This window comes from Lynx rufus, unplaced genomic scaffold (assembly GCF_022079265.1).
Source record: "Lynx rufus isolate CCGP_SWC_20201006 ecotype Redwood Valley unplaced genomic scaffold, mLynRuf1.p SCAF_6, whole genome shotgun sequence".
Classification (NCBI taxonomy): Eukaryota; Metazoa; Chordata; class Mammalia; order Carnivora; family Felidae; genus Lynx; species Lynx rufus.
In genome coordinates, this window is record NW_025814878.1 from 110,095,175 (window position 1) to 110,121,423 (window position 26,249).

Sequence of the window (26,249 nt, forward strand, 5' to 3'; positions counted from 1 at the left end):
CCCAAGCTCTGTGTTCTGGGTTGGGGGCCTAGACCTGGCAGCGTGTCTCTGGTCCCACCCAGGATGTGCCCCAGGCCCAGTGTTGTACCTAACACAGGTGCGCTGGAGCCTCGGTGCACCTAGGGACAGGGTCACTCGGGGCTGTTGGGCTCTACATTGGAAGCTGTAACTCTCAGACCAGGGGCTTCTCATGGCAGACACACCTGAGCTGTGAGTTTGGTTTTATTTTGCTCCCTTCTAGCTATAATTCTTGAATCTCTACTAGGCAGCATGCACTGTGCTTGGCGGATGGCATTCTTACCGTATTTCACACTCACAATAGAGAGCGCGCTTATGCCCATTTTATAGTCAGGAGACTGAGGCTCTAGACTAGAGGGTTAACGATTTGCCCCAGGCCACACAGCAATTACTGCAATGGCCTGGACAAGAACCCCATGCCCAGGGCTGTGTCTACTCCAGTAGGTTTGGATCCTTCCATGGGTTTGGGTCAATAGGTGTGGGGGCTTGGTCATATCTAGTGTCCGGTCTCCTGCCAAGGTGGGGAGCCAAGTGAGCGACAGTGATGGGGTCCCCAGGACTGGCAGAGCTTGGCAGGGCTGGGTAGCTGGGACTCAAGCAGGAGAATTAACACGAGCGACCCCGTGTCCCTGGGCCACACATCCCTGGGCCCGGCAGTTGAGGTCCTGGGTTCTAGAAGCCATTCTCTGCCCTGATGGGTGGCAGACTCTCTCTCCCACTGTCGTCCTGTATGTTCTCTTGGGGAGATCTTTCCTTCCCATGATTACCTCCGTTAGCCCACCTTGCTGTTCTTATCTCTTGAGATCAGGGCTCTTGGCATTCTCCCTAAAGTAGACCTCTTCATCCAGTTTTACATTTTCTTATCGCAGGCCCTTTGAGCAGGTTCCCGAAGAGTCTCGGGCTATATTATCAAATGGAAAAGGGACTAACATTTGTTAGTACCTACTAGATACTAGTCATTGTGTTATGGACCCAATGTACGTTTTCTCATTTAATTCTTGCAACCCAGAAGTTAGTTATCTCCCCTAGTGCCTGAGATGTATTTTCTCCATTTGCAGATCGAAGAAATTGAGGCTTCTGTTTCTTATAGTAATTAGATGAGAGATGGAGTCCTGCCTTCGGCCCCTCATACCACACCATCCGGGCAGCCCCCCAGGCTTACATTTACAGCCTCAGATCAAGCAGAGCCAGATTTAGGGCATGTACCTTTCTCCTCTCTTCCCTGAGCATCCTGCTTTCACTGCTTATAGTTGCCCTAGGTCCCCTCACTGTTGAGAGTTTTGATCCTGGTCTCCTGTGACCCAGGAAGAACATCCCTTATAGCTACCCTCAGGAACCTCAGAATCCCAGTTTAGAGGGCTTTCCCCATGGCCTGTCCCGACATCCCAGAGTTCCCTAAGTGGTGTGCCTATCACACTTCTGTTGATGCACAATGAAGAGTCCAGGAGGATAACCTGCCCTCTCAACAACTATGTGCCTTCTCATGAGGCCAGGATATAGGTGCAAGGGTGCTGAACGTTCTCTGGGCCCGGGGCACAGGTGGACTGGCCACCACTTCCAGCAGAGGAAGGGTGTCAAGGGCACCAGGCTGTGCCAATGGCACGAGACCCCACCCCCAGTATCGGCCCCTGAAGATGGAACCAGGCCCTGCAAGTAGGGTCAAGCCCTGCCTCTGACCACGGAAGCAGACTTTTCATGCTCAGCCGTGGTGATAGGGCGGCAGCCTATGTGCTGATGATCCTTCCTGCGATGGCTGCTCTCGTATTCAGTGACAGCACCTTGTACTTGGAGGTCAGAGACAGATACACTCGGGTCGGGCAGAGATTTTTGTGGTCAGAGAGGAGGTCGGCTGCATATGGGTTTGGTTCTGATGAGCAAAAAAAGAGCTTGCGGTGGGGAGCAGACTCTAATGTGGTCTGCCGCAGAGCGAAGACAGAAGAAGTTCCTCACTGAGGATGGCTCTGCCTGATTTGGCTCTGATTCTGTCCGGTGCGGGGGCAGGACATTTCACACAATAGGTGCTCAGGAAATACTGCAGAACAAATCAATGAGTCGATGGCAAATAAACAGGCAATGTGTGTGTCTTTGAAGCGTTGGGAGGCAAGGAACGAGAGGGAGGGTGGCGAGGGAATCAGCTTGCACTGAGGTCTAATGGCCCGAGAGAATGACCGGAGTGTGACAGTGCTTCCCCTCAAGATGACCAGCATTAAGGTGAGGCCAGAGGAGATGGGGCGGGATGGGAGAGACTGTTTCAGACTGGTTTTCCCAGCGTAGAACTGGAGCCTCCCTTAGACTTGGAGTGCTCCTGAGGTCACCTGGTTCATTCTGGATGGGGAACAGAGGACAGGTATAAGCCTGCACCACAGACAGCCAGGGCTAAGGGGAGGGCAGGGCAAAGCCCTGCTGTGGAGAGCACAGAAGGGCTAATTTTCCCAAGAGGTCCATGTTTGATGGCCCATGGTCTGCTGAAAAGGTACAGAGCATTGTCCCGGGCAGAAGGATGCCCAGGCCGAGCTGGCCAGGTGCCCTGCCCCGAGAGCCTCCTCCAAGACGCTGGCCACCATTCTTTGAGCGGCTAATTAAAAGAGAAAAACCTGTTAATATTTCAGCACTGTTAACTCTGCTAAATTATTAAGTGTCCATTTGCATTACATGTATAAAAGGATCAATAAACATGTGCATACCAGGAGCTGGGAGGGCGAGGGAAGGATAGCTTCCAAGGATGCTGCCTGGGACCGGCCCAGGTAGCGACTTGGAGACTGTGCCCTGCACCCTGAGCCCTAAGTCCTCAGCACTGTGTCAGGCACTTAGGACCTGGAAATGCATGGGGCTTGGCATAAGAGTCAGAGAACCAGACTCTAAATCAGCAGGGCATCCTTGAACAACGTACTTAACCTTGCTGAGCCTCTGTACGCGTCCCTAGTTCTCCCTGGCACCAAGCTCGGCACCTCGTATCCATAAGGATGTGTTGACGGTCTGATAGAAGGAAGGACCAGAGCGCAGATCCTGATTCCGTATTGCCTGGCCCAGAGCACTCAGCGGTGCGTGGGAGGCTGTTAGGATGATGGCACTCACCCTGTCCGCTGGTAACTGGGCGGAGAGAACCAACGCCAGGCTGGGAAGTCTGCAGCCCGCTTCCTTTCTCTCGTCCCCACCTCCTCTGCGAGTGTCCCAGGCCTCCTGCAGACACACACTTTCCCTGAAAGAGTCAGGGGCAGAAAGCACGACAACAGCCTGACTAGGATTAATCTTTTTTTTTTTTTTTTTTTTTTTTTTTTTTTAATGATTAACCTTTCTAAATGTGGGGTAGGAAACCTGAAGGAAAGCTGATGGAGCTTTAAATTAAGGTTTTCCAGGGGCACGTGGCTGGCTCAGTCAGAAGAGTGTGTAGCTCCAGATCTTGGGGTCACGAGTTCGAGCCCCACATTGGGTGCTAGAGATTGCTTAAAAAAAATAATTTGTTAAGGTTTTCCTATCTGCCTGCTTTACATGGCTGTACGTCTTACCGTCTCACCCTTGTGCATTTGATAGCACCCTCTGTACCCTGGCTAGTGCCGGGGAAGAAATTCTCTGATGAGGGATGAGGTCCTTGATGAAATTTCCCTTCCAGGTTCTGGTGACAATTCTCTTCCAAAGCCCAGTGGGCAAGTTGGAATTCATCTTAACATGAGTCCTTGAGAGTTTGTGGCTTCCTCCCTGGGCCTGCTGGGTGCTGGCTGTCCCTACCCGCCCCTCACCTGGAATTTGGGGCCTGTGTTTTTTTTTTTTTTTTTTTTTTTTAGGGGAAAGGAGTACGCAGATAGGCCAGAAGCACTCTACCAGGGACTCACTATTTCTGCCTCAGCTGAACTCCTTACGATGTTGCCCGGTGGGGAACATCTCTCATGCTGGCTTGGCTGTTCTCGGACACAGGCTGGGGAAGGCCATGTTATTTGTCTCCATAGCCATTAGTTTTATGCTGAGCTTTGGATCAACATTTCTCCACTCGTTTTACACAACGCTTCTAGCTGTCACGACACTAAGAGATCCTCTGTGAAGAAAGCACTACACGGTCAAATTTATTTGGAAGGCGCCGGCTTAACACCAAGTTACATAGGTGTGTTTACTGCAGGACTTTTCAGAGCCTTTAATAATACACACTTGGGTGCCGACACACTCTGGGAAGGAGAGAAGACACAGCATCAGCATACTTACTCCGCAGAGGACTATCGATCAACACCTTACGGCACACAGCTTGGGAGACACCATTTTCCCTTTCCATGGGGGTTTGTGGCTAGAGCTCAGGAGAGTGAAATAGGAAAAGTCTCATAGACCAGAGGCAGGGAAACATACTTGTTTCCAAAATCCCGCCCTATTTTCTACCGATGTGGTGTCAAGCAGAGGGGATCAAACCCAGCCTCCCGAATTTCCAAGAAGCTTGTTACAAATACAAACTCTGAAGCCCGTCCCTGAAGAGTCAGGGCTGGTGGTTCTGTGCTGCGACAGGCTCCCTGGTGACACAAGGCAGGGGTAGGGGAGTCCGTGGAGGACTGGGACAGTGAATGGAGTGCCAAGCTAGCAGGTGAAAGGCCTGGGTTCAAGTCCCAGCTCCGCTCCTGTCCTGTGTCAGTGAGTGACGCGGACGGGGCATTTTCTTCTCTGGGCCTCGGTTTTCTTCTCTGCCGGAAGAGGCTAAATAGGACTTGCTCTTTCTGCCTCTCTGAACGAGGTGAGGAGCTTGGAAATAGACACAGTGGACCGCAGGAATGTATCACTCCTCACCATCTGTGGCCGATAAGGCAGGGTCCTCTTGTGCAGAGGGCTTGCAGGCCCCCAGGGAGGTGGATTCTTGAAAGGAGTGCAGGATCATTTCTAGAATAATGATGCCAACATGTGTGGATGGTTTACTGTGTGCCAGACACTGTTTTAAACACTTTGTGTGAGTTACTGATGTATTCCTCACAACAACCCTGTTTTACAAATGAGAAAATCGAGGCTTAAGTAACTTGCTAAAGTCACAAAGTAACTTGCCGAGAGCTAGACGTGCTGGATGCTAAGAGGGATGCTCAGAGGGGTCCCATCCCTCCCCTTGCTCCCAGCTCCTCTGAAGCCATGCACAGCCCACAACATGAATTTTAACATATTCGTGAAACATCCCTGTCGGCTTTATGTCTGTTTTGAGTGTCTCCGTGCTGGGATATAGAGGGAGCCACAGAGGGTGGTCTCCTGTCTCCATCTCTTGTCCCTATTTAATCATCTCAGGAACTGTCATTTATTTATTTATTATTTTTTTTTTTAATTAAAAAAAATTTTTGACGTTTATTCATTTTTGAGAGACAGAGAGAGACAGAGCATGAGCGGGGAAGGGACAGAGAGAGGGAGACACAGAATCTGAAACAGGCTCCAGGCTCTGAGCGGTCAGCACAGAGCCTGACGCGGGGCTCGAACCCACAAACTGTGAGATCCTGACCTGAGCCGACGTGGGACGCTCAACCGACTGAGCCACCCAGGAGCCCCTATTATTATTATTTTTAAGAGGGAGGGAGTGGGGTAGGGGCAGAGAGGGAAGGGAGAGAGAATCTTAGGTAGGCTTCATGCCCAGCATTAGCCCAATGTGGGGTTCGATCCCACGACTGTGACATCATGACCTGAACCAAAATCCAGAGTCAGGAACTCAACCAACTGAGCCATCCAGGTGCCCCAGGAACTGTCATTTATTGAGGGAGCACGTCTTCTTTGGCCAGATGTTTTACAGGTCTTGTATTAAACCCTCACACCAGCCCTGGAAGAAGGCATTTTTGTTCCCATTTTATGAATGAAGAGGCTGAGGCTCAGAGAGGTTAAGTAATTTGCTTAATGTCACTCAGCTAGTGGATGGCAGAGCCAGGAATTAGTCCCAGATTGTCTGCTTTTCCCATTTCTCTAAACCATGTCTCTCCTCTGCTGTCACTGTTCCGTGACGCATCCCCTGCTCTAGAGTAGTCTTAGCACTTACAACACTCTGAAACCACCCTGTTCATTTCTGTTCCCTTGTGTGCTATCTGTCTCCCCAACAATGCTCTTTTCATTGTTTGCTTTTCATGACAGTCTCTCCAGCACCCAGCACAGCAGCCCCCGCTCGGAGCATTTGTTGTTTGACAGACTGAATGCAGGGATTATGATGTCATGGTGCCTCTTGACACAGACCCTGGCCTAGTTGCCTTTGGAACCGAAGATGCTACTGCTGGCGGTGCCTTCCTGGGGTGTGTGGAGCGGGAGGTTAAGTGGGACAGAGTCCCATTAGGGGCCCGTGAGTTGGTGGGGACTCTGTTGGTTCAGGGTCCAGATCACAGTTGTAGCCACTCCAGAGGTGACCAGAGTCAGAGAGGCTGATTCATGTTAACAAAGCTCAGTGGGAGGTGATGGGGAGATTGAAATGCCAAGGCCAAGGGGGCCTGGGCACCACTTGCTCCAGAGCGAAAATCTGCACTGTGAAGAAGTCAGCCATGGGAGGCAGCTCATCAAGGAGTCAGAGTGAAAGGAGTGGGTAGGGTAATGGTTAGTGTCAACAGAAGGAACTGGGTGATCTCAGTGGGCAGGTTTTTAAAACTGAAGTGTAACTGAGGTACAGTAAAACCTTAAGCAAATAACCTGACACATTTTTACATCTCTATCCACTCATATAACCACCACCCAGATTAAGATGTAGACATTTCCATCCCACCAGATGGGATCTCATCTTCTCCCCAGAAACTTCTTTTGTGCCTGTCCCGGTTAATAATCCCTATCCCCACCCAAGGGCAACTACTGTTTAGATCTCTGTTGCTTTAAGATGGGTTTTTTCCAGTTTTGAATTGCAGATATATGAAATCACATACTCTTTACTCTTTCGTCTCTGAGTTCCTCCACTCAAATTGTGCGTGTGAGATTCAACAATGACGTTGTGTCTATCAGTGGTTTTTTTTTTTTAGTGTAATATTCCATTGTATGATTATACCAGAATTGATTTATCCATGCTAGTCTTGATGGACACATGGGTTGTTTCTTGTGTTTAGCTATAATGAAGAAAGCTGCTATGAATATACTTGGACCTATTGTTTGACTGTTATTTTTAAAAAAAAATTTTAATATTTATTTATTGTTGACAGAGCATGAGCAGGGGAGGGACAGAGAGAGGGAGACACAGAACCCGAAGCAGGCTCCAGACTCCGAGCTGTCAGCACAGAGCCTGACGTGGGGCTCGAACCCACAAACTGCAAGGTCATGACCCGAGCCGAAGTTGGACGCTCAACTGACTGAGCCACCCAGGCGCCCCTATTATTTGGTTGTTATAAGCACTCGTTTCTACTGGGTACAACCCAGGAGTGGGATTGCTGTGTCATGGGGTGTACCCTTGAACAGCTTGAGTAAGTACTGCCAAATTCTCTTCCAAAGTGGTTCCATCATTTTACAGTTTGATGTTCTTAAGAGTCAATGTCATCAAAGGGAGTTGGGTAATCTTCATGATGTCATCATCCATGATGCCCCATCTCCAGTGAGGAAACTTGTCAGGTGGCCAGAGGCCTTCTGTCTGCTGGCCAGGCCCCATTTTTTCCTGGCCTGTGCCGTCCAGACCCTGAGAAAGTGTGGCTCTCCAGCTCCTTTTCAATATTCCTTATCAGTCACCAAACCTTCTGTTGTGACAACACTGCCTGGCTATTGGCGAGCCACAGTGTCCAGGATTCCAGCTTATCTTCCATTGGAGCCTGTTAAATCAATGTCTTCCTTGTTGAGAGGCACGCCAGGCTTCTTATAGACATCCACGCGACCTTCTGGTCTTATCAGCAACTGGCATGCGCGTCCTGCATTGGTGGGTCATTTCCTGACGAGATTGCTGGGGACCTTGGCCACAGATGGCTCTCTCTTCCATGGTGTGGTGATGTGCCTGCATTTGCATTGCAGGGAGGTGTGTGGGTGACAGTTTCAGACCCATTCCCCAGACTCTAGGGTGCATCTTCTATATGGACTATGCACTGATTACAAAATTCATAGAAAGTGTGAGTTGAAAGGGATCTCAGAGGTCATCTAAACCCACTCCCGTGCTATATAGGTGGGGAAACTGAGGCCCAGGAGGTCTGACTTGCCCAAGGTTGCGTAGCTTATCCCCTGACGACTAGCCTAGGTTCATTTTTCTGTGGCAGCCCGGTGGTCCAGAAGGTTGTCTGGACACTCAGACTCTGGGTTCTTGGCAGCTGCCACTGTTTGCAGGAGCCGCTGCTGTTTGCAGAGACTCTCCTGGTTAAACATGGCCCTGGGTTGCTCCCTGTTGCTGCCCCACAAGCTTCTTGACCTACAGCTGGGCTGCCTCTGTGGACCCACCTCTGTAATTAGTTCCTGACTGCCCCAGTGGTATTGGTTGGAGAGGTTCTGTTAAGGTCTACTTGCGGCAGCTCTAGAACACATTAGGGGTCTCCTAAGCACTTGTCATTTTGCCTGTGTTACTGTCACACCCACCCCTGTGAGTTCTCAGGCCTGGCAGCATTCTCTCTGTTTCAGAGATGAGAAAATGAAGGTCCAAAGACCACTAAGGGTTTACTCCAGGTAATACATATTAGACGGGACTCTGCCCGGTCAACCTGCACAAAGTCCCTTGTTCTCTGAGGCCTGGTTAGAAGGCTATCTCTTCTGTGATTCTTTCTCTAGCAGACAGTGTTCTCTCTCTCTCCTCTGACCTTCTGGGCCCTCTCCACCTCTCTTACAATGCTTAGACACATTGCCATGGGATGTTCTTGTAGATTCATTCACTCAACATTCACTGGGAACATCAAGGTGAAACTCATGGCTGGGTAGGCAGAAAGACAAGAATCCTGAATCTGGCAGACACACAGATTGATGCTTTGTTGTTGTACTGGGATAGTGATGGATACAGAAGGAGGGAGGGTGCAGGTCAATCATGGGATGATTCCTGGAGGAAGTTACACATCTTATGCACAGGCTTTATCGCATCTTTGTACACCTCTTTAGGGCAAGGACTCTGTTTTCACCCCCTTGTGCCCCGGATTAGCCTTCCTACCTCCATTTTCTCTACCCTCAGCTGAGAGCAGACAGGTAGGAACTCAGGGGGCCTTGCCCTCCTTTTCCAAGCCCAAACATTGCTGGGCTAGGGGCTAGACACTTAGGGAGGGACTGTGTACTTTCCCAATCCAGTCATTTTCCCTTTGGGTGTCCCGGCCACATCCTAGCCCTGGTCCCCCAGCCCTGGTCATGTGAGAAAGGCCAGGGAGGAGCCAGTCTTTTGGAGGCTTCCAGGCCCCTGGAGAGAGCTTCTGTCCCTAGAAGAAGAGGTTGGCCTGTTCAAGGAGCAATGGGGGAACAGTAACAGGCCTTTGGGTGAGGGCAGTGAGCAGTCTGTGGGGCTGGGAAATATGTTAGTTAAGCTCTCTAAAAGTAAAGGCTGGATGGTTGATGGGGTATAGTTCAGGCAAGTGATTTGCTGGGAAAGTGCTCTCAGGAGAAACTGGATGGGGAAGCAGACAGACAGAAATGTGGTTCAGTTGTTTTAGCCTCAACCTATTCCCAGGGGGGCTCTGGAGTGCAAATGGCACCATAGTCATCCCACCAGGAGACGGGGATCTGTCAGCCATTGGACTATGTGCATATGCACTAGGGGAAGGGGAGAGCTCCCAGGCATTTCTGGCTCAGGCAGCTCCCACTGGTGAAGGACAGTTCCCAGGGGAAGGTGAGCTGTATGTGCCTAGCAGCTGGGGGATGGATGTACCCGGCAGGTATGGGGACCTGGGGGAGCGCCAGCAGTCTCTGCTACAGAGGCTGCTAAGACAGCGATGCTCACGGAGAGATGACCCATCTGTATGGATTACTGAGCCCCTCATACTCATCAGCTCATTGAAAACACAGAACTCTTGCAAGGAGGGTGGGATGAGGAGGAACTGCCCCTTTCCTGAGTCCTTGACCTTTCTGGGCCTAGCCTGGGACCCTGGGAGTATTCTTTCCAGAGCTCCATAGGTCAGGCCTCTAAGGAATGGCCTGGGGAGTTCTGGGCTGACATCTCCCCCCTAACACACTCAGAGGAGGGAGCCTTAGACCCCCGCTGGCCTTGGTGCCTCTTACCTAAACCTGCCCCCTCTCCCGCCAGCTCCCGCCCAGGCTCAAATCGTCCACGCGGGCCAGGCATGTGTGGTGAAGGAGGACAACATCAGTGAGCGCGTCTACACCATCCGGGAGGGGGACACCCTCGTGCTGCAGTGCCTTGTCACCGGGCACCCTCGGCCCCAGGTAAGCCCCACCCTGGCCTCGCACGTGCCTCCCCTGCCCTTATCTCCTCACTCCACGCCCCACTCTGGGCCCAGAGCTAGAGAAGAGGCAGCAGGAGCTGGGGGTAAGACGTGGATGTTGGCCAGTAAACCCAACACAGAAGGCTGGGGCTAGGAAATAGCTGGAAAATGAACGCGGTAGGGAAGGGCTGGAGTCTGTGAGCTTATTCACCTGAAAACATCGACGACTGAGGGAATAATTCAATGTCAGTTGTTGAATTCTACTTCATTCCCATTGTATCTGTTGTGCAGACGCTTCCTCACACGCACCTTCAACCTCCGTTTGAGGGAAGACCACGTGCCAACACTGTGCTAGGTACTTCCTCCAGTGTTTTCTTGTTGAGCCTCACGACCATGCTGTGAGGAAGACAGTAGGGCATCCACTTCACAGCTGAGGAAATCAAGGCTCAGGGAGGTTGAGTAAACTCCCAAGATCACACAGCTCCTGTGAGGGTGGAAGCGGAATTCGAATCCAGAACCAGCATCTGCTGTAGCTTTAGCGCACCTCCTCCCAGTGTGTCCATCTTTGGGTTGGGGGCTTCAGGAGTTACCAACAACATATAATACATTCTCTTCTTCAGGAGGCTTCAGGTAGGCAAGCCCCACATTCTTGATGGTAAAAGCCTGAAAGCAATTAGAAAGCAGCAGAAGATGAGTAAATTTACCAGAAGCCAGGGAAATTTTGTCACAGACCACGTATATGGTTCCGTCAGAAGCGCTGGCCAGTTCTCACCGAAGCTGGTGGCAAGAGGCAGGAGCCGGGCTGGAGGAATGATGGAATTTGCTGGTGAGCTGCCATGGCATTTAAGAGCAGCAGAAAATTTTTCATTGGATCCTAGGGAGGACAGTGAAATGCAAAATAGTTTTTTGGGATAATCTTGGGAAGAGGGATGGCTTTGATGGGTTTGGCCTTGAGACCAGCAGATGGACAAGGAGACGCCTAAAGACTCAACCTAAAACCATTATCACTGCTCGCTTCTTCTCAAAGTTTTGTTTAGAAGTGACAACAATGCTGCCAGCCTTCAGGTTGGTGTTTGTATCAGGTGTGACATCGGGATGGTCCTCCCTAATGCCAGGGAGGCAGCTGGGCCATCTCTCCCTAAGGCTGCACTGGCCATCTGCGTGTGTCCCCTTGTGCATCGCGTTTTTGAGTCGTTTGTGTCTGTGGCTGTGCGTGCACACACTCTTTTTTCTACTTCCATCCATGATTTCCTTATTCCTCCTGCTACCTAGGTTCAAACGCTTGGGCTAATATTTGACTCTGCCTTCTCATTCCCCACATCTAGCCAGCCTCTGAGACCTCTGTTTTTATGTCTCCCGCATGGGTCTTCTGCTACTATTCCTCGTTACCTCTGGAGGCCAGACCTTCAGTCCTATCCCTTGGACCACTGCAATAGACTAACTGGATCCCCAAGCTTCTGCTTCTGTACCCCGTTCCCAGAATCATCATCTTCAAACCTGCTCTGTCCTATCACTCCCCAGCTCAGACACCTTCGATGGTTTACCTATTACCTACCAGACCCATTTCAGGCTGCTAGGGGTGGAAGTGAAGACCTCCCATAGGCTGGCCCCACCTGCCTTTCTGCCTGTCTGACCTCCACTGCCATCCTCCTCACACCCTGTGCTCCAGTCACACTTGCCCAAGTACACCCTGTCCATTCCTGCGTTAGCCACTTCTGCTCCCTTCTCCTGAAATGCCGTCTACCTCCTTGTTTGCTCAAATATTTATGGAGCACCTGCTATGTGCCCAGCACTGTGATGGGTCCTAAAGATACAGTTTCAGTTCCTGTTGTCATGGAGCATCCAATCTAGTAGGAGAACAGGGAAGCAACATCTCATGGCCCACTTTGAGGTCAGGATGGGGGGCTGAGTGGGCATGGAATTCCCCACTCCAAATAAGTAGCAACAGAGAGGGAATCTTGAGGGCCAAAATGAAGGATCTATAGCAATGGCAGTGAGCAGAAGGTGAAGAACTCCTTGGAGGGGCTTGGACTGCGTACTCACCTCAGGGATAGTAGTATTAACACACACATGGGGGATATGAGTTGAGGCCACAGGTCCATCTATGCTTGGCGGTTAGACCTAGACTCTCTACCTAAAGCAGGAAGCTGGACAAGGGCATCACCTGTGAATGGGGATCAGAAGAGCTCTGTCCCACATCCTAGAGTCACAGCAGGGATCAGATTCTGCTTCAAGGCATGGGTATAAACAGAGTCACCTACGAAGGAGCACAACCCTTAGGCTGTCTGTGTCTTGCACTATCCAAGTGGTGAGGAAACCCTAAGCTGAGAAATTAATATAAAAACTAGTTGGAACCTGTGAACGTATGTGTCTTGGGCATTGGGAACCATAAAAGCTATACCACAGACAGGCCTGTGAGGGCCTAAGTGGGACTTCTGTGGAAGAAAACTCCCATGAAATGCAAGCCTGTGGAGTAAAGTTTCCAAACATATTTGAAAATACACTGCCAGGAGAGCCAATCCATAGACCCCCCCCCCCCGCAAAAAAAAATTGAGCAATCCACATCTGAGGAAACAGAGATAACAGAACAATCTGAAAGGATCTTTAAAATAAATATGATTAAAGTGTTTCAAGAGATAATGAAAGGAATATAATCCACAAGACAAGAGATTGTACAACCCGATCAGTTAGATATGGGGGAAAAAAACAAATGGAAATCCTAGAGATAAAAATAACACAGTCTTTTTAAAAACTTGGCCTCTGTGCATAGAGAGAGCTAGAGAGAAAATTAGCGAATTGGATGATAGATCCAGGGAAATCAACTACAGTGTGGTCTGGAGGAGACAAAGAGATGGAAATGTGGAAAGGAAGCTGGGAGGCATGGAGAATAGAATGACAAGCTCCAACATAAATGTAGGCATTCTGGAAGGACAGACTAGAAAAAACTGAGAGAAGACAACATTCGAGGAGGTAAAGACTGAGAATTGTGCTGACGTGAAGAAAGGTACAAACCCTCAGGTGGATAAAACAAAGCAAATCCAAAGCAGTTTCTAAACACATCCCATCTAGATAAACACAGTAAAACTGCAAAATGTCAAATGTAAAAGAAAAGATATTCTCATGGCCTTGGTTTCTCTCCAAAGCACCCTCTGACCTAAGTATGAATTGCCTGAAATTGCCTATAGCCTTCTGCAGGTTTTGTCCCCTCTAGGTCCCTGAGGGAAAAGTTGAGGGTGGCAGGGGGATGACAGTAGCAACAATGAGGCCTGCAGTGACGCTTCTCTGAATGAGAAGGTTGCCCTTCACCCACTTCTCCTGAGCCTTGCTGTTTTTGTGGCCTATGGCCTGACCTATTCACCAGCATCAGGCACCTTGCCCTGTCTCAGTAATAAGCAATTTTCCCCAACTTCAAGATGGAAACTTCCCTACCCCATCCCCCAGTCCTCAAGACTCAATCATCTGGAACCGATCAATTTTTCTTAAACGTCTGGTACCCTGAGGAGTAGCTCCAGTTTCTTGTGTGATCCTCAATAGTTTCCCACAATTTAGGGCTATGTTGATAATAATAGGAATTTGTTGAATGACTAATATGGGCCGGGGGCTACCTCACAATGACTCTGCAAAGTGAGTATTATGCTATATGATAGTTACAGTTATGTATTGCTGCATAACAAATGCTCTAAAACTCAGGGACTTAAAACAGTAGACACTTAGTGTCTCACAGTTCCTGTGGGATCAGAATCCAGGAGCAGCTTAGCTGGCCAGTTCTGGCTCAGGGTATCTCAGGAGGCTGCAGTCGTTTGAGAACTGACTGGGGCTGGAGGACCCACTTGCAAGCTAACTCCTGTGGCTGTTGACCTGAGGCTTCCATTATTTCCCCGTGGACCCCTGCACAGGGCTGCTCGTGACAGCCAGATGGCTTTCCCCAAGACGGAAGTCACCGTCTTTTATAACCTGGTCTTGGAAGTGACATACCATCATGCCTGCTGTGTTATATTGGTCACACAGACGAGCCCTGGTACAAAGTGGGAAGGCACCACAGAAAAGGACTAGAGGCAGGGATTACTGGGGCCATCTTGGAGGCTGGCTACCTCAGAGACCTCTTTCACAGATGAAAAATCTGAAGCTGAGAGAGGAATAGCCTACCCAAGGCTACTAAAAATTTTACCAAATTCTTAGTCTTACAGGCACTAAGGCACTAAGGCACATGTAATCCTCCCAGTAACCTTAGGAGGGCATAATGTTCTCTATTTTACCAATGAAGAAAGGAAGGCAGGAAAGGTTGGGTAATTTGCCCAAATCCATTCTGTTAACCACTGCACTACACAGCCTTATTTAAAGCCTCCTCCATCCAACCCCAGATTTCCCAGGCTCTTCCCTGAGGCGTCCTACCCCATCTGTGTATCCTTGGGAGTCTGTCCGGGTTAGTTTCCCAGGCCCGGGTGTGTCCCCCGCACCCTCACTGCCACGTCTGACTGTGTCCCACCCTGCCGGTCCAGGTGCGCTGGACCAAGACTGCGGGCAGCGCATCCGACAAGTTCCAGGAGACGTCAGTGTTCAACGAGACGCTGCGCATCGAGCGCATCGCACGCACACAGGGCGGCCGCTACTACTGCAAGGCTGAGAACGGCGTGGGCGTGCCCGCCATCAAGTCTATTCGTGTGGATGTGCAGTGTGAGTTGGCGCCGTGGGTGCCCCCCCGTGCTCAGCCTGGGAAGAAGGAGGCGGGTGGAAAGGAGGCTGAAGAAGCAATAGCTCCATGGAAGAAGACAGTAGAGACCTTCTTATCTCTCCCGGACTAGAGGGGCATATCTGCTGTTCCTCCAATGTGCATCATCCTATACAATTCACACATATCCGTCCGTAATCTGTATGAACCTTGCAACGTCCCTCTAAAGTGGTCAGGGAGGGGCCTCTGGGTGGCTCAGTCGTCTAAGCCTCCAACTCTTGGTTTGGGCTCAGGTCATGATCTCACTGTTGGTGAGTTCAAGCCTTGTGTGGCTGTCAGCGCAGAGCCCGCTTGGGATTCTCTCTCTCCCTCTCTCTACCTTTCCCTTCCTCTCTTGCCCTCAAAATAAATAAACTTAAAAAAAAAAAAGTGGTCAGGGAGGGCAGGACAGTTTGGATTATACTCTTTTTCACAGATGATATGAGGTACCAAGGGTTTGTGTTTGTGACTTGTTCACCTGCAAAGGTGCTCTTGACTCTGGTCCAGTGCCCTTCCCACAGGACCTCATATCTCTGCTTTTGTCCCAAGGGTACCTCTGAATCTTCCCTACCCCCACCACCTACATAACCAAGCACCCCTCAGTCCTTGCCGCTGGTTGAATGAGAAGCCCCTAGTCCCTACCTACCTTCCATGGAGATACCCCATGAACCCCAAGAGGCTATTTTACTGCTTGCCACCTGCCTCTCTGCTCACCCAGGCTGATGCTAGGTACCCAGAAACCGTAGGGCCAACCCAAGGGGCCTCTCTGGCACCATCTTAATTTCTGCAATGATTCTACCCATTAACTATGCCTCACGCCCCCCGGTGAGACCCCCAAGTGGTGACCACTGGAACCTTAGACCCTTCTGTCTCCCATCAGCCACCCAAGGGCCTGCCAAACCCTGGGGCTGAGGATCATTTTTTGAGTTATTGGTGCTGGAAGGGGCTGGCAGGCATGGCTTAGGTGTCATCAATGCCTTACCTCCACCCATGGTCTTTGTTATGACTTCTGTCCAAGGGGGCTGTGCAAGGAAAGAGTGACGGGATGTTGGAATGCCTCTTGTGGGATGTTAGACTGTGGGTTGTTGATTCCTGTGGTTCACAACACTGGCTGTACATTAGAATGTCTAGGGGCTCTTGTTTTGGTTTAATGTTTATTTATTTATTTTGAGAGAGAGTGTGTGTGTGTGAACAGGGGAGGGGAGAGAGAGAGGGAGAGAGAGAATCCCAGGCAGGCCCTGTGCCATCAGTACAGAGCCTGACATGGGGCTTGATCCCAGGAACTGCAAAGATCATGACCTGAGCCCAAATCAAGAGTTGGGCACTTTACTGATTGAGCCACCCAGGCCCCTCCTAGGGGATCTTATAAAGAAAATACTGATGCCTGGGGGCAATCACTTCCAGAGATTCTGTTGTAATTGGGGGTGGGGCCGGCATTGGGATTGTTTTCGTTTCTTTTTTTTTTTTAAGTTTATTTATTTTTGAGAGAGAGAGAAAGCGAGCACAAGTGGGGGGAAGGGGCAGAGAGAGCAGGGGTTGGGGGTGGGGGGCGAGACACAGAATCTGAATCAGGCTCTAGGCTCTGAGCTGTCAGCACAGAGCCTGACGTGGGGCTCGAACCCACAGACTGTGAGATCATGACCTGAGCCAACATTGGGTGCTTAACCAACGGAGCCACACAGGCGCCCTGGGATTTTTTTCTTCAACTTTTTTTTTTTTTTTTTTTTTTTTATTGAGGATTAACTTGCATCCAGTAGAGTTAACTAATATTTTTTTAAATGTTTACTTTTTAGAGCGAGAGACAGAGTGTGAGTGGGGGAGGGGCAGAGAGAGAGGGAGACACAGAATCCAAAGCAGGCTTCAAGCTGTCAGCACAGAGCCCCATGAGGGACTTGAACCCACAAATCGTGAGATCATAACCTGAGCCGAAGTTGGACGCTTAACTAACTGAGCCACCCAGGCGCCCCTAGAGTGCACTAATCTTAAATGTACAGTTCAATGAATTCTTATGTGTATGCCTATGTAAACACCATCCAGTTCAAGAGCATTTCCAGGACCCCCGACAGTTCCCTCATGCTCCCTCCCAGTTCAGTAATCTCCTTAGAGGCAATCATTCTTGTGACTTCTGACACCATCAGTGAGCTCTGCCAGGCTTTGGCATTAAAAAATAAAATCTCCATGTGATTCTGTCATGCAAACAGAGGTGAGAACCACCAATCGAGTCCAGTTTACCAGTGAGGAAAGAGGCCCAGAGAGAGAAGGGACTTAGGCAGGCCACACTGCAAATTAACAGGTAACCTTGGATTTGGACAGTGCCCTGATTTCCAGTGTGCCCTGCTTCCTCCATCCCATGATGGGAGGGTGAAGGTAGACACCCCCATGCAGTTCCTGTGAGGGACAGCTAGGAAGCCATGAAGTCCATTCCCCTGCCTCTAACAGGTTGGTCAAGCAAGCAGGGCTGGGACGGCATCTGGCTCTCCGGAGGCATCCCTTGAGGGTGGCTTAGCTTTCCTGGGGGGCTGCCAGGAGCCCAAACCCCCCCACCGTGGGGGTCACCCAGCCCTGACCTCCCTGGGGCTGTGTCCTTGCAGACCTGGATGAGCCTGTGCTGACGGTGCACCAGACGGTGAGCGACGTTCGAGGCAACTTCTACCAGGAGAAGACGGTGTTCCTGCGCTGTACTGTCAACTCCAACCCGCCTGCCCGCTTCATCTGGAAGCGGGGCTCCGACACGCTGTCCCACAGCCAGGACAATGGGGTTGACATCTATGAACCCCTCTACACCCAGGTCAGGATGGACGGCAGCTGGCCTGTCTCCTCACGGCTCCCCCCACACTCTTCCTTGTGCACCCAGCAAGGGAGGGGAACGTGGGGACTGAGGCCTCATGATCTGGTGTTCCAGGGGCTGCCCTGACCCTAATGATTCTGTTCTGACCTCAGAAGCGTGCGTTCTGATTGGGCTTCAGAAAACTTGGGCCAGATGAGATCAGGACAGAAAGGTCAGGGAGCAGTGGTGAGGACAGCAGAGTCCCCAAGGCAGCGTGTCTTCCTGGAACGTCGCTTGTTAGAAAAGGCACCCCCGAGGGGCAGATGTGTCATCCCTGCATGCACATGGCGGGGGTGGGGGGGGGGGCTCCTGGGCAGGCACAGCAGGAGTTGGGGGGCAGAGAGATGACTGCGCTTCCCATGGGTCCCCTCCAGTCCCAGGAGATGGTGATGAATCTGTCCTGCCAGGGGAGTCTTTCAGAGGTGGCTATCCCTGGTGGCTGTCAAAGCTCCCCATGTGGACGTGGCCTGTGGGCCAACCCCATGTCTGTATAGGTTGTAAGACAGGGCAGGATTCCTTCCTTATGCTCCCTTTCCCAGAGTGGGAAAGCTGAGGCGTGGTCCTGGCTGTGTGTACCAGGACATCGCATCCAGAGACGCTCAAGCTACGGAGAGCGCATCAGGCTCCCTGGGGATAAACGGTGTGGAGGTTGGAAAGATAGGAATGAAAATAGGAATTTGCTTCAGCCGCTCGTGCTGGGTGAATGTGTGCGGGATCCCCGGAGACCCAAGCAGGCCCCTCAGCCCAGTGGTGTGCTCCTGCCCTAGGGGGAGACCAAGGTCCTGAAGCTGAAGAACCTGCGGCCCCAGGACTACGCCAGCTACACCTGCCAGGTGTCTGTACGCAACGTGTGCGGCATCCCGGACAAGGCCATCACCTTCCGGCTCACCAACACCACGGGTACAGGACTGCCCTGCCCATGCCCTTTGCCCACCTGGCTCACTCCCCAGCCAGGAGAAAGTGCCCCACCCCACACAGGACTCCAGGCACGTCACCATTAGTGCGTCCCCTCCTCCCCCACGCCTGCTCCCTGACTTCTCCCCTCTCTTCTCCCTCTAGGCCTTCTCCAACCCCATGGTTTCCCTGGACCCCACCCCTCCCCCAGCCCTGCCTCATGGTCCCCTAAGACCCCACCTCCTTGTCCTCTTAGCACCACCAGCCCTGAAGCTGTCTGTGAATGAAACTCTGGTGGTAAACCCTGGGGAGAATGTGACGGTACAGTGCCTGCTGACAGGCGGTGATCCCTTACCCCAGCTGCAGTGGTCCCACGGGCCGGGCCCGCTGCCCCTGGGTGCCCTGGCTCAGAGCGGCACCCTCAGCATCCCTTCAGTGCAGGCCCGGGACTCTGGCTACTACAACTGCACAGCCACCAACAACGTGGGCAATCCTGCCAAGAAGACCGTCAACCTGCTGGTGCGATGTACGTGGGTCCAGAGGGGTGGGAGGGAACTCGGGAGGCAGGCAGCGTCCCTGTCCTCCAGGAACTGCCAGTGACCTAGGAAAGGGGCCTGTCTGCTTCCTTTTCGGGGATGAGATATGCCGAGGAGGCGTGTTCCAGGCACTGTGATTTCCCCGCAACTCAGGTGTCTGCCCGCGGGCAGCAGGACCACGATTTGTAGAACGTTTTATTTATAATCTCCTCTCCCAAATATCATCTCAACAGTGGAAGAAGGGAGAAGGGCTGGTGTTGATTACCTACATTTTTTTTTAGATTGGGAAACTGAGGCTGCGAAAAGCTAAATGTGGACATTCCAGTCTGCAAGAGAAATTTCCTCTCTTCCCGTACAATGGTTTCTACCTTTTTATTTTTTTATTTTTTTAATTATTTTTTTAAACGTTTATTTATTATTGAGAGACAGTGAGAAATAGAGCATGAACATGGGAGGGGCAGAGACAGGAGGAAACACAGAATCCGAAGTAAGCTCCAGGCTCCGAGCCGTCAGCACAGAGCCCGACGCGGGGCACGAACCCACAAACTGCGAGACCATGACCTGAGCCGAAGTCGGACGCTCAACCGACTGAGCCACCCAGGCACCCCTGGTTTCTACCTTTTTAATGGAGTTAAAGTGAAAGTAACATACATTTGCACATACCTCATATGCAAATCTTTATTAGCAAAGCATGTCAGTGAGTCTGAAGGTAATTAGTAAATGTAAAAATGATACAAAACTTGGGGGCGCAAATGAAGTACAAACACTTCCCTTATGAAACTTCAGCCTCATTAGCTGCTCCGTATGATCTTGATTTTGCTCATGTGCTTTACAGAGAGAACTTTAAATTCTTCTGACTTAGGAGTGACCTTAGGTTGTTTGTTTGTTGTTTATTTGAAAATTTTAAAGATCTAGGCTTGATTCCAGCTCTTTAGCACTTGAAAATAAAGTACAGCTTCTGTCAACTTCAGTGGAGAATCTTCTGATGAAATGGACTTTCCTTTTGTTCTTCCCTCACCAACCAGTCTCTCTCTGACTCTTCTCACAAAAAGAAGCTAGCTCTCAGTGACTTTTTACTTAACCAGAGCAAGCAACACAGTAGCCAGATTGTTGCTGATGACTATTTCTTCCTCTGATGGTTCTTCTTCTGTCAGATTATTTTTCTCCACCTAATTACATTCGGGGCCTTTAAAACCTGGGTTCATGAGATTGCAATTTACATCAAATACTTACGGTTACCTCTTAGGGTGACATACAGCCTGCTTTGCCCCGGGCCAGTCCTGGTTCATGACCATTGTACCACGGTCCTATTGAATCCGCACCCAAATATTAAGAATGCTGTCTACCTCTTGGCTACGTCAGAACAATATTCAGGTTTTTCTTTTTCTTTTTCTTTTTTTTTAACATTTAGACTTTTCAAAAAAGGCTAGACCTTTCATTTTTCTAAACTCTGTGTTTTTATGTAACGTCATGTAAAATTATCGTATTAGGCTTTCATTATAAAAATTACACAAACTTGTTGCAAAGAATCAAACAGGACAAAAGGATAAAATGTGCAAATTAAAATTTCCCCTCAGTTCCACTCTTTAGATAGAAGTACTAGTACATTCTGGCACATCTTTCCAAAATTTGTATTTTGCATATTCAAGGTTTAGAAAAGAACAAAAATAAAGCAGCACAGCCGTTAAGAGCGTAGGCTGAGTCTGAATTCAAGGTTGGCTACTTCTTCGGGCAAATTCCTTAAACTGTCTGAGCCTCAGTTCTGTCCTTTGTAAAATGGGGACAGGAAAGTGCCTCCCTCAAAGACTGTGGGATGGGTTAAATGAGTCAACCCATGTAAAGGGCTTAGAACAGTGCCTCTCACATAGTGGATGTTCAATCAACAGTGGCTAGAACAATTACTAAACCTACTTTTCTACAGCCAGCTTTTTTGAACTTTTCAAAATGCATCTGAACAAGCAGAGCAATTTCCAAGTAAAGTGATGGTTTCTCTTGGGGGTGGGATGGGGTTGTAGCCCCCAGCCTGCAGGGAGGGCTGGTTCAAGGAGAGAAGCTGGGTCTGGATGGGGGTGGGACACAGAGCCTTGGCTTTGGGCCAGCCCCAGCCACCCTTCCCTCCCCATCCACCTGTAGCCATGAAGAATGCTACGTTCCAGATCACCCCAGATGTGATCAAAGAGAGTGAGAACATACAGCTGGGCCAAGACCTGAAGCTGTCATGCCATGTGGATGCGGTGCCCCAGGAGAAGGTGACTTACCAGTGGTTCAAGAATGGCAAGCCGGCACGCATGTCCAAGAGGCTGCTGGTGACCCGAAACGACCCTGAGTTGCCTGCCGTCACCAGCAGCCTAGAGCTCATTGACCTTCACTTCAGTGACTATGGCACCTACCTCTGCGTGGCCTCCTTCCCAGGGGCACCAGTGCCTGACCTGAGCGTCGAGGTCAACATCTCCTCTGAGACAGGTGGGCAGCTGAAGCAGCATGGGGTGTGTGTGTGAGGGAGCTGGAGAGGCCCACAGAGGGGAGGTGGGACAGTAGCTTGAAAAAAGGAGGCCACAGTGAGGGGAACACCATTTGTTCACGCTGCACACATTTATTAAGCACCCGTTATATGCCAGGCATTGTGCTAGGCTCGGGGGTAGAGTGGTGGGCAGATAAGCTCTGCTTACATTGAAGTAAGTGGGAAGGCAAACGTTGTTCAGATAGTCTCACAGATAAATATATGACTGCAAACAGTGATACGTGAGAGTCAGGAAAGAGTTTCCTCAGAATGTTTGATCTGAGATCTGAGGGAGGGGCAGGTTTTACTAGGCAAAGGAGAACAAGGGAGGGTGGAAGAGAAAGGCAGGCCAAAGAATCAGCATGTGCAAAGGCACTGGGGCAGGTAAGCGCATGGGCCATTTGGAGCACCCAAGGAGAGTGCGACTGGGAGAATGGAGTGAGATGTGAGAGAGTGGAGGGGCCAGCAGGGGCAAGATCATGCAGGGATTTGGGTCTTTATTCCGATAAAAATAAATAAGAATAATGAAATAATGACTAACATTTATTGAGTGTTTACTATGTGTTCTGATGATTTCATATTGATATCATTTACCTTCATGGTTTACCTTATGGGATAGTTTATCATCAGTTTTGAGAGATGAAGAAATGGGCTCAGAGAGTTTAAGAGACTTACCTAAGGTAACAAACAATAAGTGGTGTAGCTGGGATTCAAACTCGAGCAGTCTGACTTTAGAGCCACACCTGAAGGGTTTTCATTTTATGCATGACGGAAGTTTGGAAGGGATAATTTCGGAGAGAGTTCCTAGAATCTTATCTCCAGCCCCTAGCCCCTTGCACTGAGGAGCTGGCTGACTTTGACTAAGCCTCTTTAATTCTCTGGGCCTCCGTTTCACCTGTGAGACATTGAACCAGAGGTGCCTCAGAGGTGCCTTCGAATCCTGACTTTTGCACAGGGAGACGACTTCGTGTCCGGGGAGAGTATCCCTTACAAGGGGATCCCATAGCTGGGATACAGGACGAGAGAGGGAAGATGAGGTAGGAAAGGCAGAGACGGGAACAGGACCCTTGGGTCTGCAGACGCGAGGAGTTTGAGTTTTAACCTGAGGGCACTGCAGCCTCAAAGCGGGGAGACAACAGCCCTTTAGCGTGTGAGGGCACAGAAAAAGTTGGGGAGCTGGGATGTTTTAGAAACAGGGAAATCAACGGGGCGCAGGGCCATTTCCTCCATTTGGCTCATCAGCCTGATGCCTACGGCACAGAAGCTTTTTAAGGGCTTGTGGCAATGATTCAGACCCGGAAAAAGAAATTAATTGGCTCCAAAATACAAAGAGAAAACTGTAAAATTAAAGCCAACACATGTATAAATGTTTACAGAGTATAAATTATGCTAACTAGATAACTGGACCTCAGCTTGCCTTGTAGAGTTATTTATAATTCATATTTGATGTCGGACATTTTAATTTGGTCCATGTCATGTGGGATGGGACCCATGGAAGTCTTTAACGTTTATTTATTTTTGGGACAGAGAGAGACAGAGCATGAACGGGGGAGGGGCAGAGAGAGAGGGAGACACAGAATTGGAAACAGGCTCCAGGCTCTGAGCCATCAGCCCAGAGCCTGACGCGGGGCTCGAACTCACGGACCGTGAGATCGTGACCTGGCTGAAGTCGGACGCTTAACCGACTGCGCCACCCAGGCGCCCCCCATGGAAGTCTTTAAAAGACTCTCCAGTTGGGTGACGTGCTGGGTTGGATTAGGTTTGGCGGTGAATAACAGAAAATCCCGAAATGCTACTAGTGGCTTAAACGAGGTAGATGTGTACTATTTTTTCTGGTAAAAGTGAGCAGTCTGGGCTGGAATAATGGCTCTGCTCCACCAAATCCTCAGGGCCCCAGGCTCCATCTTGTCTTGTGACCCTTAGCGTGTACCGCCTTGTCCACAATGGCAGTCCCAGCTGCAGCCATCAATCTGCATTCCAGCCTGCAAGGAGAAGGAAGGGAAGAGGGGCACAGCCTCTCCCTGTGAAGAACCTTATTTTCTGTCACATCCCATTGGCCAGAATTTGGTCACATGGCCACAGCTAGCAGGCTAGGGGACATCATGGTTATTCTGGCCGTGTGCCCTGCTAAACTCCAGACATTCTATCACTTTGGGAGGAGGGGTAAGGATGTTGGAGGACCGACTAGCGATCTGTAATAGCACTCCAGAAGACAAGATGGAAGCTTTAATTAGAGCAGGGCCAGTGGGCAGGAGAGAGGGGGTTGAGGGAAGGCATCCTTTGGTAGAACTGTTTAAAAGTGGAACTCCCTTTTGTTGGGGTAAAGGGAAAGAAGGAATAGGCCAGGGTGACTTCAGCCCTTTTTCTGAGTTGGGAGACCCTCGGGGGTGCAGGAGGTGGGGAGAATGGGGGGAGGCGAGTTGTGCTTTGGAGATGCTGAGGGATCTTTGGGACATCTGGGATGCGCGAGGGAGGCTCCTAGGGGGAGGGGAGCAGAAGCCTCACCGCAGAGGCTAGCGGGGAGCTCTAACCTTGCTCCTACCCGCTTCCCCACCGCAGTGCCGCCCACCATCAGCGTGCCCAAGGGCAGGGCCGTGGTGACAGTGCGGGAGGGCTCGCCCGCTGAGCTGCAGTGTGAGGTTCGAGGCAAGCCGCGGCCGCCGGTGCTCTGGTCCCGCGTGGACAAGGAGGCAGCGCTGCTGCCCTCGGGGCTGCCCCTGGAGGAGACTCCGGACGGGAAGCTGCGGCTGGAGCACGTGAGCCGCGACATGAGTGGGACCTACCGCTGCCAGACGGCACGGTATAATGGCTTCAACGTGCGCCCCCGCGAGGCCCAGGTGCAGCTGAACGTGCAGTGTGAGTCCCATCGCCCCACCTGGACCACATCAGAGCTGTCCCTCCCGGTTCGCAGCCTGGCCTGCCCCCCTCTTCACCCCTTCGTGCACTCCAGTCCAACCAGCCCCCTCCAAGTACTGCGGATACCCCTAGAACCTTGCCACCCCCGTGTTCTAAGGTGGGAAGTCTGACCCTTGTCACACTTCCAATACCAAGTGCCCCCCACCCCCATCTGCATTCCCAGGGACCCAGTGAGCAAAGAAATAACTGATTTTGACAGGTAGACACGGGAGTTTGAAAGACTCTCAAGGGAGCACGTTGTGTCTGAGACTATAACGATGAGAGTTAACTCACCTTGTGCCAAGCCCTACTCTAAGAGCATTTTAATGCATGAACTTATTTAACCCTCCACAGCCCTATAAATAGACTCTGTCGTTCCCTTATTTTTACAAATAGAGAAACCGAGTCCCAGGATAAGTAACTTGCCTAACGCCTCACTAGCTAGTTTGAGGCAGGGCTGAGATTTGAACCTAAGGCAACTAGCTCCGGGGATCATGCTCTAAACCCCGACGTTATGCTGCTTTTTCACTACACGGTGGGGTGAGGGGACCCTTTGAGGCAAGACTAAAGGCCCAGTCTGGGAAGCACGCTGGAGGAAATGGCCGGGAGGGGGGTGGGTATCTGCAGGTCAGGGAGTTCTGAGCGTGGCCATTGTGTTATGTTGCGAGCGTGTATCCGCTCTGAGATCCTTCCAGGCTGCGGGGTGCGGGAGCAGGGTCGAGTGCGTCGCCTTCAATGGGGCCGCTCCTCAAACCCCACTCGGCCCCGCTGACCGCCGCCCCCGCCGCCCCCACCCCCAGTCCCGCCGGAGGTGGAGCCCAGCTCCCAGGATGTGCGCCAGGCGCTGGGCCGGCCCGTGCTGCTGCGCTGCTCGCTGCTCCGAGGCAGCCCCCAGCGTATCGCCTCGGCTGTGTGGCGCTTCAAAGGGCAGCTGCTGCCTCCGCCGCCGGCTGTCCCCGTCGCCGCCGAGGCTCCCGACCACTCCGAACTGCGCCTCGACGCCGTCACCCGCGACAGCAGCGGCAGCTACGAGTGCAGCATCTCCAATGACGTGGGCTCGGCCACCTGCCTCTTTCAGGTCTCGGGTGAGCGTCCCGTGGGTCCCGCCCCACCCAACCGCGCCCACCTGGGACCAGGCTCCGCCCCAACTCCAGCCCCCGCCCACTCCCGGACTGGGCCGCGCCCCTTTCCAGTTGCCCGTACTGGGTTCAGGCCCCTGCCTTCCCAAGACCCGCCCATGCCAGGTCTAGGCCCCGCCCATGCCGCCCGGACCTAACCGTGACGTCGTTTACAGCCAGGTCCCCTCCAGACAGGCTAGATCCCTTCGCCCACGCCCACTCCAGGTGTAGGTCTTCTCAAGGTCCGTTTGTACGTGTCCTAAGCCCCCCTCCCCCCACCCCCGTTTTAGCTCAGCCCCGTTCCTTGGCCTCGGACAGCCCTGCCTCTCTCAAACCCCTCCTTCCCCGGGTTTAGGCTTCTCCCCTCCAGCCCCTGGAGCACCAAGTTTGGGCCCTTCCCTCTAAAGACCCGCCCACACCACGCCTAGGCCCTAGTTGCCTGAAGCATAGGCTCCACCCCTTCTAGCCTCGTCCAATCCCAGCTCTCCATTTCTTGCTTTTTTTTTTTTTTTGGTAGCAGGTAA

General features: G+C 51.3%; 1 protein-coding gene across 1 annotated transcript in view; it reads left to right on the forward strand.

Annotated features, from left to right (window-relative positions):
* The window catches only part of MDGA1 (MAM domain containing glycosylphosphatidylinositol anchor 1), a 56,681-nt gene that overhangs the window by 20,237 nt on the left and 10,195 nt on the right, over positions 1-26,249 (forward strand). Inside the window, exons 2-9 of the mRNA XM_047102420.1 lie at positions 10,109-10,248; positions 14,747-14,921; positions 17,547-17,743; positions 18,550-18,682; positions 18,933-19,202; positions 21,346-21,675; positions 24,272-24,568; positions 25,408-25,692. Coding sequence (XP_046958376.1) covers positions 10,109-10,248; positions 14,747-14,921; positions 17,547-17,743; positions 18,550-18,682; positions 18,933-19,202; positions 21,346-21,675; positions 24,272-24,568; positions 25,408-25,692 — 1,827 coding nt within the window. The remainder of the gene's footprint in view (positions 1-10,108; positions 10,249-14,746; positions 14,922-17,546; positions 17,744-18,549; positions 18,683-18,932; positions 19,203-21,345; positions 21,676-24,271; positions 24,569-25,407; positions 25,693-26,249) is intronic.